Source organism: Ceratina calcarata, unplaced genomic scaffold (genome assembly GCF_001652005.2).
Source record: "Ceratina calcarata isolate Rehan_Ccalc_2016 unplaced genomic scaffold, ASM165200v1 scaffold124, whole genome shotgun sequence".
In the NCBI taxonomy this organism is placed as follows: domain Eukaryota; kingdom Metazoa; phylum Arthropoda; class Insecta; order Hymenoptera; family Apidae; genus Ceratina; species Ceratina calcarata.
Window position 1 is genome coordinate 575167 of NW_017133406.1, and position 11051 is coordinate 586217.

The 11051-nt window shown below is 39.7% G+C and overlaps 1 protein-coding gene across 1 annotated transcript in view; it reads right to left on the reverse strand.

The window, feature by feature from the left end:
- The window catches only part of Glurb (metabotropic glutamate receptor B), a 127264-nt gene extending 118077 nt beyond the window's left edge, over positions 1-9187 (reverse strand). The window contains exons 1-3 of the mRNA XM_026815397.1: positions 7360-9187; positions 6500-7299; positions 2517-6103 (exon numbers count right to left, since the gene is read on the reverse strand). Coding sequence (XP_026671198.1) covers positions 2517-6103; positions 6500-7299; positions 7360-9138 — 6166 coding nt within the window. The 5' untranslated portion in view covers positions 9139-9187. The remainder of the gene's footprint in view (positions 1-2516; positions 6104-6499; positions 7300-7359) is intronic.
- Between the last annotated feature and the right edge of the window lie 1864 nt (positions 9188-11051).

Here is an 11051-nt window from a genome sequence, read left to right on the forward strand (position 1 = left end):
GGATATTTCCTTCTATACTCTTTAGGACGTAGCTATTTATTATTAGCATTATTCTTCCGACGTCTGATTTCTTTTTAATTATAGGAAATGCGTTTTTCTAAGGCACATAAACTTTTGGGATTGACTGTATAGCCAATGTATCCTTAATACATTCGACGTAATAAACTGTAAATTAATTTATCCTTTAATCGTGGAAATTTATGCATTATTGAGTAATTATTTGATCACCCCACGTTATGTAAGGTCTTTCATTTTTATTTCGTTGAACGGAGTCAGCACGCAGTTTGATTATAAGTAACAAAGGAATATTATATAAATAGGATTCCCTAACATTTGGTAGAAACTCATATCCAGTCTCAAAGTCTGCTTACTTGCCGACTTTGTTTGACAAAATATTTTCTATTTTTTTTTGTAAATTCGTTAAAGACAAGAAAAGGAATTCGCTTAACGAGGTCAGATTTACAATGCACGTCCTTCGATTCTTAACCAGACAAAAGTTTCCAAGACTCAATTCGTTTGGTAAACCCGACGTGGTCGGTGTCTTACTAAGAAATATAATAGATTAAAACGGATCGCGATGCAGCAGCAGCAGTAGCAGCATCAAGAGAAAAGTTGTTTAGCAAGTAAACGTAGTTTCAGTGGTTCTTCGATGTAAATACAGTTTTCTTGTGGGGAACAAAGACTCAACAGCATAAACAAGAATATCACAGTTTATTTGAGTTATCGTGTGCCGTTCAACGCTAGAACTCCTGACTATAAGGAAACATTTGCGCAACTGTCGAGAAATAGAGTAGATCTAGTAACGTATTGTAGAAATGGGTAAATTCTGATTAGTAAATGAATAAATACGAATCTTGGTATTTTTATTTGACGACCCTTGAGCAGATGACCAAATGACCAATCCTGTGAGTGGCTACATAAAGCCAATGGTCGCTCTCTTTAAGACCACCCTAATAATTATTCACGGTTATCCATAAATCGAGGAAGAGCAAATATGCAGATTGGAACCGGAAGACGTTCGGAATTAACCAATGATCTCGCAATTTCGGCTGATTGCATCTAACAATAAGTCTGAGGGACCCGGTGCTCGCGTTTCTGAGGTTCTTTGATCCCCGACCGTCGAGCGAATCCCATCGGCTCGTCGATATTATTTTTATTTTGCTTCTCGTTCCACTTGATTGAGTTCGATTGTTCGGTGGTCTCGTTTGTAATCGTTGCGGGCTTGCACTTGTATGTACGTGCTCTATTATTTAATTCGGATTCCGATTTTAATTCGTATTTTGATTATGATTGTGGTTTCGATTTCGATTTTAATTCTGTTGTGCTGCGTAATAAATTTTGATGAATAAATGAATGTTCAAATATAACCGAATGCACCGTTCACACTTTTCGCATTTTACACGTACTTCACGATAATAAAGTAATCAATGGCCGGTATTCAGAGTCATTGCTTATTCTTAAGATTGTCTTAAGCATTTGCTTAAGCACCTGTTCCCTGTACAAAACAAGGACTGGAAATGTGGGTTAGACAGGGGTAACAAATTCTTAAGACGGTCTTAAGAATAAGCAACGACTCTGAATACCGGCCAATATCTACAAATACGAAAGTATGTGAACATTTCTTTCGGTTACTGTCGATTCAGTAAGATTAACCAAACGGTTAAAACCCGCATCGTCTGAACCAGCTATAATGAAGTAATACCACGCAACGGTGCGGTAAATCACGTGTTTTTTAAGGGCTTTATAAATGCATACTTTTTATTATAATCTCTACGTACTTATAATCCGATAACTCTTATCTTTGACAATAAGAGAGACAAATAAAAAACCAATTGGACTTGAAGTTCAGGCAAATACAATCATGAAAACTATTATTTTCCTCCATTGGCAAAGGCTATGAATAAAGTTCTGTCGAATAAAATTTATTACATGTGAGGTTGTCAGAATTAGAAGACGTGTAATTCTTTTCCTTTGGTAGCGGAAAGTTATTGTAGTTTTACGCGTCCTGATATTATGTTGCGAAAGCCATTGAATATTACATTTAACAAAGTTTCTTGAGATGCAATTTGTACCTTATGTCTTTTCTATCGCGAAACAAGATGAGGTTTTTGGTTTTACATCATTCTCAATACTTTATTACTCTTTGGGTACATTACATAATTTAGGTTTTTTATTACATTTTTCTAAATAACACATTGTATCTATTAAGATTAAATTTTTTTTTGTCAATTGTTATTTAAAAAAAAAATTAATTGGTACAGTTTAAGTTGTAAATAATAAAATTCCGTCAAGGCTCAATTTAATAATTTAATAATTGATACGATTTTGTAAACTCTATAAATACTTATAATCATCATCGATACTCGATCGCGGGAAATTAATGAAAGTTCCGCTCGAATTAGCCGTTCTCGCGGCCTTTATTACATGCTATACGTCAATCGTGGCCTTAATCGCTGGCATCAAGTGTATTAATTAGCAGCCGTCAACCGGACAACAGAGACAAATATATCACGTACCTTTGATGAAATCTACGGCCATTTCCAAACCGTAGGTATCCTTGTCGCAGTCATCGAGAATGTGAGCACCGATCTTGACGCCAGGCACGATTTCACGATCGTTGAGCCTATCCAATGTGTACAACATCGCTTCCAACGCTTGAACACCTCCCTGCGGCATCACCGGGCCGCAAGTGATGGTGTCCTCCCTCTCGTGTACCATCATCAGCCCGCCCAGTACTAAATCACCTTCCACTACCGCGCTGTGCTTAACTGGCCATTGATCCAATGGCTCTAGTTCGTGTGACGAATTGTCTGTGCCGCGGAAGGACGTGTCATCCACAGTCACGGGAAAATCATCGCCGTTTGGTACTGGAGAAGTAACGACCGTGTCCATAGTGAACGATTTGTCCCCGTCTTCAATCAATTCCTCGTTCGATGTTTCGATATCGACTGGGAATTTATTCACTGTTGTGGATGACAGTGTAGATTTGTTAAGCTCACTTCGAAAATTCTCCTCGGTGACGCTCGTCGTCGAATCCTCGATGCTCGAGAATTTCAGCGGGGAATCTAACGCAACCTCCGACGACGTTCCAAGAATATCGTTGTTACGGCTTACTGGAGTGGAATTAATTTTGCTATACGAAACATTATTCTGCGGAAACTCGTTTCCGTTTGAAATCGTTGTGGAAGCTTCCCCGCGAACCGGATATACGACTTTCGCAGTTGGGTCAACCTTCAAATTCGTCGATGTCCAAGTTCTTGCCTTGGAGGATCTGGATTTCCGCTCCTTCGGTGAATGATTCTTGATGCTCGCAGTCGAGTAGATAAATTCGTTCGACGTTCGATTTGCATCGTCGTCGATGTTCTTTTTGTTCCGTTCGATCGGATTATTTTCGTCCGTCGCCTCATTATACGGAGTGGCAGTTCGATACCTATCATTTTTCGAGGAGAATCCGATGTTCCGTTCGTTAGTCCTAATTTTGCCGCTCCTTCGAATATTTTGACCCACTTGCTGAACGGGTACTGGATTTCCGTACTCTGAGACGGCTAGGGATCCGTCAAGCGTTTTTTTATTACTATCCGTATTACGAATACTGACATTTTCTGTCCTTCTTTTAGAAATTTCGTCGTCAGACTCTCGGTTCGATCGGACATTCGATTCAGTACGATCTGTTTCATTTATAGTCGATTGTTCGGACTGCGAATTTATTTTGAAATTCTTCGCGAACTTTTGGCCCAGCTCCGCCGACGATGAGTTTTTGATCGAATCGTCCACATTCCTTCTACCGAATCCAGATGGGCTACTGCTACGGGAGGCATAACTCCTCGCGGCTAGACTGCTCGCATCGCGACTTAGATACGTGACATTCCTCGATGCCACAATAGACCCGCGTAGAGAATTCGCGACGACGTTCTCAGACTCCTTTGTCGCGTTACTTAACGCAGACTGCTCTTCCGGAGTTGGTTTATTCACCCTTTCTAGGAAGGTCTCGTTAATCCTGCTCTGCGACGCGTGTAATTCTATATCGTTTGTTAAATCTACGACAGCATTCGGCATTATTGAAGCAGATTCACTGTCGGTTTTTAGAATGTGCGTTTCTGACTGTGAATTATTGCTATTTGATGTATTTGGATGTACGGAAATATTTGATGAGTTCACATTTGTTACGTTTTCTAAATTTTGATTATAAATAGCCGAATTAGATTCATTGTTCAATAATGAATTTCTTGGCTGTGGTGAAGAATTATTTATACTTAGCATCATTAATGTAATTATTTCATTATTTATTAAACTTTTGTCTAATGTCGTGTTCCGATTTCCAATTATTGGAATAAATTCGTCATTTAATACTGCGTGTGAACGATTCGTATTTGACGTGTTTAATTGGTTGAATTTTATCCCCAAATCTGGCTCTACGCTCCTATTATAATTTAAATTATCGTATTTCACCATTATGTCATTTGCGTTTAATGTCGTTTCATTTCCATCTGCCGCATAGGATGTGCTCCATTCATCTAATAAACTCTTTGTAATATTATCTCTCATAAGATCAAATTCTAAGTCTTTTTTATTTTCTACTTGACTATTTATTTCATCAAAAGGACTCATTATCGTGCTGTTTAAAGTAAAATTTAGAAAACTTTCTTCACTTTCTGATAAATTCGCATTTGTTATATTATCAGAAATGATAGAAGACCTTTTCTCACGAACCGACGAAGAATGTTGGCTATCCGAGTTTCCGTAGTCAGTTTTTCTTTCTAATGTTCTCTGTTTCAAAAGAGTTTCATCCGATTGGTGCATGTTCGTTACTAGTATTGATTCGCGCGTTGGCGAAGCACCATCCAAATCAGAAGAACGATGACTTCCGCCTTCAATGTCGTCTGTTCCGAGCCTGTTATTTGGTGATTCGCGATTCGACGTTTTCGCATCGTGCGAAAAATACGACCCGTCGAGATTTATCGTGATGTCAGAAACGAATGCTTCCTGTTTGTTACCTGATTCTTTTTTCGAATTCGGAATGGGTACTCCTAATGTGTGTCTACTGTCTGCTGCGTTATATATCAATTCATTGTTTCCCTCTCGTCTTTTGTCCTCTGCCACGTGCGTACCAATTCGAATGTCCAATTTCAATTTCGTATTAAACTGTTGTGTACTAGTAGTGGGAGATTGAATGGAAGCGGATTCAATATTTTCCTTTAAATATTGCTTTCCATTGATTTTCTCGATTTCACTATTTCTGAAACCGCTCGAGGGTGCAACGTTACCGTTTTCAAAATCCTCTACAGTTTCCCGACAATTCAATTCGTCGGTCGATTTTGTCACTGGATCCGATAGATGCTCGCCACTTGAATCTGCCGCGAAGTGATTGTAATATGGATACCCATGGTAATTCTTTCCCGGCCGAGTTGTCCTCGTTCGATGCGTGGGCGTATTACGACCATCCGCTTCAATTGGTGGATGTATCGCACGGCCTGTTCCCAATCTATCCGTGTTGTATTTCGCTTCGACACTGGTGATCCAAGAGGATAAACGCGGTCCGGTCGGAATTTTTCTCTTGGAACCAGTCGATACTTCGTCGCCACGTCTTGTGCCGAATTCGCTCGTTCGAAACTTACTACGTCGTTCGGGGGTATCGTTTACCATCGAGGGCCAGTCCTCGCCTGGTCCAGAGATGAGGGCGTCTTTGAGGATCGATCGATCGTTACCGGTGTTCTCATCAGGAAGATTCGCATCTGCGACTTTGCCATCGCGCCAGGAAATTGCATTCGTCGCGTCGCTCGATACGATGATGTTTTTCTTCGCTGCCGAGCGAGATTGCGAGGTTTGTCTAGAGTAGATGGACGATTTCGTGGATAGTTCTCGGATAGGTGATGAGTTCGAGTGGCTTTGAGAGTTTATAGACGGCCCATTACTGCCGCGAGCACCGTAAGCTACTTTGCTGCGGTTAACCGACGACTCGATGTTTCCATAATCGAGCGGATACCGTTCGCCCGCCAGACTGTTTCGTAATATCGACAGCACCACCGAAACAGCCAGCACAGCCAACCAACCGTTGTTCCGCCACATCATCCGACTTCCCGTGTGGCATCTCCCGCCTCTGCAATTAAACAAGATTTTGTCAGGATTTTAACACGCGGTGGGTTTAATGTTTGGGCCGGGCGACAGTTCTTACAACTATGTATGTACACAGCCAGTCGCGAAAGTCTTCGTACACTACACAAAATATAATTTTTAAGAGAATAGACAATATCATATTTAGTCATTTACATGTAATGATATGTTCTATTACAGAATTGTTAATATTATGTCACGTGTTAATAAATAAATATAGTTGTGATTGATAATTTTCTTCAAAATGTGATTTTAACAGGTGTGTGTCAGAAGACTTTCATGATTGACTGTGATGGCAAAGAAAAATTGTGCGTACTGTTTAATAAATATGTTCAATTATTATTCAAAAAAATCCGTCGCCTCATTATACGGAGTGGCAGTTCGATACCTATCATTTTTCGAGGAGAATCCGATGTTCCGTTCGTTAGTCCTAATTTTGCCGCTCCTTCGAATATTTTGACCCACTTGCTGAACGGGTACTGGATTTCCGTACTCTGAGACGGCTAGGGATCCGTCAAGCGTTTTTTTATTACTATCCGTATTACGAATACTGACATTTTCTGTCCTTCTTTTAGAAATTTCGTCGTCAGACTCTCGGTTCGATCGGACATTCGATTCAGTACGATCTGTTTCATTTATAGTCGATTGTTCGGACTGCGAATTTATTTTGAAATTCTTCGCGAACTTTTGGCCCAGCTCCGCCGACGATGAGTTTTTGATCGAATCGTCCACATTCCTTCTACCGAATCCAGATGGGCTACTGCTACGGGAGGCATAACTCCTCGCGGCTAGACTGCTCGCATCGCGACTTAGATACGTGACATTCCTCGATGCCACAATAGACCCGCGTAGAGAATTCGCGACGACGTTCTCAGACTCCTTTGTCGCGTTACTTAACGCAGACTGCTCTTCCGGAGTTGGTTTATTCACCCTTTCTAGGAAGGTCTCGTTAATCCTGCTCTGCGACGCGTGTAATTCTATATCGTTTGTTAAATCTACGACAGCATTCGGCATTATTGAAGCAGATTCACTGTCGGTTTTTAGAATGTGCGTTTCTGACTGTGAATTATTGCTATTTGATGTATTTGGATGTACGGAAATATTTGATGAGTTCACATTTGTTACGTTTTCTAAATTTTGATTATAAATAGCCGAATTAGATTCATTGTTCAATAATGAATTTCTTGGCTGTGGTGAAGAATTATTTATACTTAGCATCATTAATGTAATTATTTCATTATTTATTAAATTTTTGTCTAATGTCGTGTTCCGATTTCCAATTATTGGAATAAATTCGTCATTTAATACTGCGTGTGAACGATTCGTATTTGACGTGTTTAATTGGTTGAATTTTATCCCCAAATCTGGCTCTACGCTCCTATTATAATTTAAATTATCGTATTTCACCATTATGTCATTTGCGTTTAATGTCGTTTCATTTCCATCTGCCGCATAGGATGTGCTCCATTCATCTAATAAACTCTTTGTAATATTATCTCTCATAAGATCAAATTCTAAGTCTTTTTTATTTTCTACTTGACTATTTATTTCATCAAAAGGACTCATTATCGTGCTGTTTAAAGTAAAATTTAGAAAACTTTCTTCACTTTCTGATAAATTCGCATTTGTTATATTATCAGAAATGATAGAAGACCTTTTCTCACGAACCGACGAAGAATGTTGGCTATCCGAGTTTCCGTAGTCAGTTTTTCTTTCTAATGTTCTCTGTTTCAAAAGAGTTTCATCCGATTGGTGCATGTTCGTTACTAGTATTGATTCGCGCGTTGGCGAAGCACCATCCAAATCAGAAGAACGATGACTTCCGCCTTCAATGTCGTCTGTTCCGAGCCTGTTATTTGGTGATTCGCGATTCGACGTTTTCGCATCGTGCGAAAAATACGACCCGTCGAGATTTATCGTGATGTCAGAAACGAATGCTTCCTGTTTGTTACCTGATTCTTTTTTCGAATTCGGAATGGGTACTCCTAATGTGTGTCTACTGTCTGCTGCGTTATATATCAATTCATTGTTTCCCTCTCGTCTTTTGTCCTCTGCCACGTGCGTACCAATTCGAATGTCCAATTTCAATTTCGTATTAAACTGTTGTGTACTAGTAGTGGGAGATTGAATGGAAGCGGATTCAATATTTTCCTTTAAATATTGCTTTCCATTGATTTTCTCGATTTCACTATTTCTGAAACCGCTCGAGGGTGCAACGTTACCGTTTTCAAAATCCTCTACAGTTTCCCGACAATTCAATTCGTCGGTCGATTTTGTCACTGGATCCGATAGATGCTCGCCACTTGAATCTGCCGCGAAGTGATTGTAATATGGATACCCATGGTAATTCTTTCCCGGCCGAGTTGTCCTCGTTCGATGCGTGGGCGTATTACGACCATCCGCTTCAATTGGTGGATGTATCGCACGGCCTGTTCCCAATCTATCCGTGTTGTATTTCGCTTCGACACTGGTGATCCAAGAGGATAAACGCGGTCCGGTCGGAATTTTTCTCTTGGAACCAGTCGATACTTCGTCGCCACGTCTTGTGCCGAATTCGCTCGTTCGAAACTTACTACGTCGTTCGGGGGTATCGTTTACCATCGAGGGCCAGTCCTCGCCTGGTCCAGAGATGAGGGCGTCTTTGAGGATCGATCGATCGTTACCGGTGTTCTCATCAGGAAGATTCGCATCTGCGACTTTGCCATCGCGCCAGGAAATTGCATTCGTCGCGTCGCTCGATACGATGATGTTTTTCTTCGCTGCCGAGCGAGATTGCGAGGTTTGTCTAGAGTAGATGGACGATTTCGTGGATAGTTCTCGGATAGGTGATGAGTTCGAGTGGCTTTGAGAGTTTATAGACGGCCCATTACTGCCGCGAGCACCGTAAGCTACTTTGCTGCGGTTAACCGACGACTCGATGTTTCCATAATCGAGCGGATACCGTTCGCCCGCCAGACTGTTTCGTAATATCGACAGCACCACCGAAACAGCCAGCACAGCCAACCAACCGTTGTTCCGCCACATCATCCGACTTCCCGTGTGGCATCTCCCGCCTCTGCAATTAAACAAGATTTTGTCAGGATTTTAACACGCGGTGGGTTTAATGTTTGGGCCGGGCGACAGTTCTTACAACTATGTATGTACACAGCCAGTCGCGAAAGTCTTCGTACACTACACAAAATATAATTTTTAAGAGAATAGACAATATCATATTTAGTCATTTACATGTAATGATATGTTCTATTACAGAATTGTTAATATTATGTCACGTGTTAATAAATAAATATAGTTGTGATTGATAATTTTCTTCAAAATGTGATTTTAACAGGTGTGTGTCAGAAGACTTTCATGATTGACTGTGATGGCAAAGAAAAATTGTGCGTACTGTTTAATAAATATGTTCAATTATTATTCAAAAAATTATTCATTTATTAATTTTTTAAAAATGATTAGTAACTTTTTAGACATAATATTTCATACAAATCTATTCCCGCGTTGTGCATTTAATAAGTATAATATATACACCTTGTTCTACTTTCTAACTAATTAATAATTTAATATTGTATTTACATTCTTAGGTTCAATCTAAAATTAGGGTAATATAGGTATACTGTAACATAGTTATTAATTGCGACATAGTAACGTGCCATCGAATGTCCGATATTTATGAAATTGCAGGAACCACGTAGTTAGAACGCCGGCTATTACACGCAAATAGTTGAAACAGGAACTAACTGTGGTCGACCACTGGTCTTGGTTAGGCTTGGAATATTGCTATCAAATTTGTCGCTTTAGGGGCATCGGTCCATTTCGATTTAGTATAAACGCATGCCCGATTGGTCGGTAGGATGCTAATTAATATTATAGTCATTGTTACTCTTGGCAAAAATTTTTAACTAATGTGATAACAAGAATAAAAATAATGCTATGTATTCAGAGTTGACCACAATATTTTTTCGAAGGTAATAACAATTTAACTTCGTGCAACTCGTTATGCTTGTACAAATGGGTTCCGTTTGACATTGTTATTATACGATAAATCGTTCAGCAGACCAAATTAATACCCGCTTGGAACTTCTAAAGCAGATGCGATCTCTTCCGATGACACCTTATTGTTCTGATATTCCAACGTTATCTCTAAATTACTCTTCCAGAAAATTGTCCCTCACGCAACTACCATTGTATCGCGATATTGTACCATCACCATAGATTATCGCAATTCAACCAAAACATCGATTAATTTGACATCGCCCGCGCGTTTCACAATTTCGTCAGCTATTGTATCCCTGCTTCAAATTATTCTCTTTCACCACTATTCGATAAACACGAAGCAGTATTTATTAACAGAAATTATACAGTGAATAACTGAATACATAGACTTTTAGAAAATATCATTTATACACTCTACAATAAAAAGAAACATTATAACGTCACTATAAAAACTGAGTGAAACCAAATCAGATGGAAAACTAAATATCCACGAAGCTAACATAAGTAGAATAAAAAATGGAACATATAATTTTGATTAACTTATATAAGAAAATTTCCCTCGTGTCTTATCGCGATATGTGAACAAATTGACCTTATGAATTCCATGTTTGTCTAGTTTTAGCTCTCACTGATTTAATGTATTCGTCTATTCGATTTCCCCTCGAGCTCACGCCTCTACGACTTAATACAAACTTTTTCCCGTGACTTATTGAATCGCATCCGGGCGAAGACATTTTCCCAGGGTTTGAGCTCGGTATCGAAATCGAGCCGAAAGCCCCCGAAACGAAACTCGGATTACGTAAGCTTCTTGAAGAGACACGTGTCCCCTCGGCTTAATGCGTTTCTGGCTAAATATCTGTCGCATTCGAACGATTCGTTGGATCGGGAAGGTTTCAATATGGGATCCTTTATCGGCAAAGGGCGTGCGCGATTGATAGAATGGAATCCAA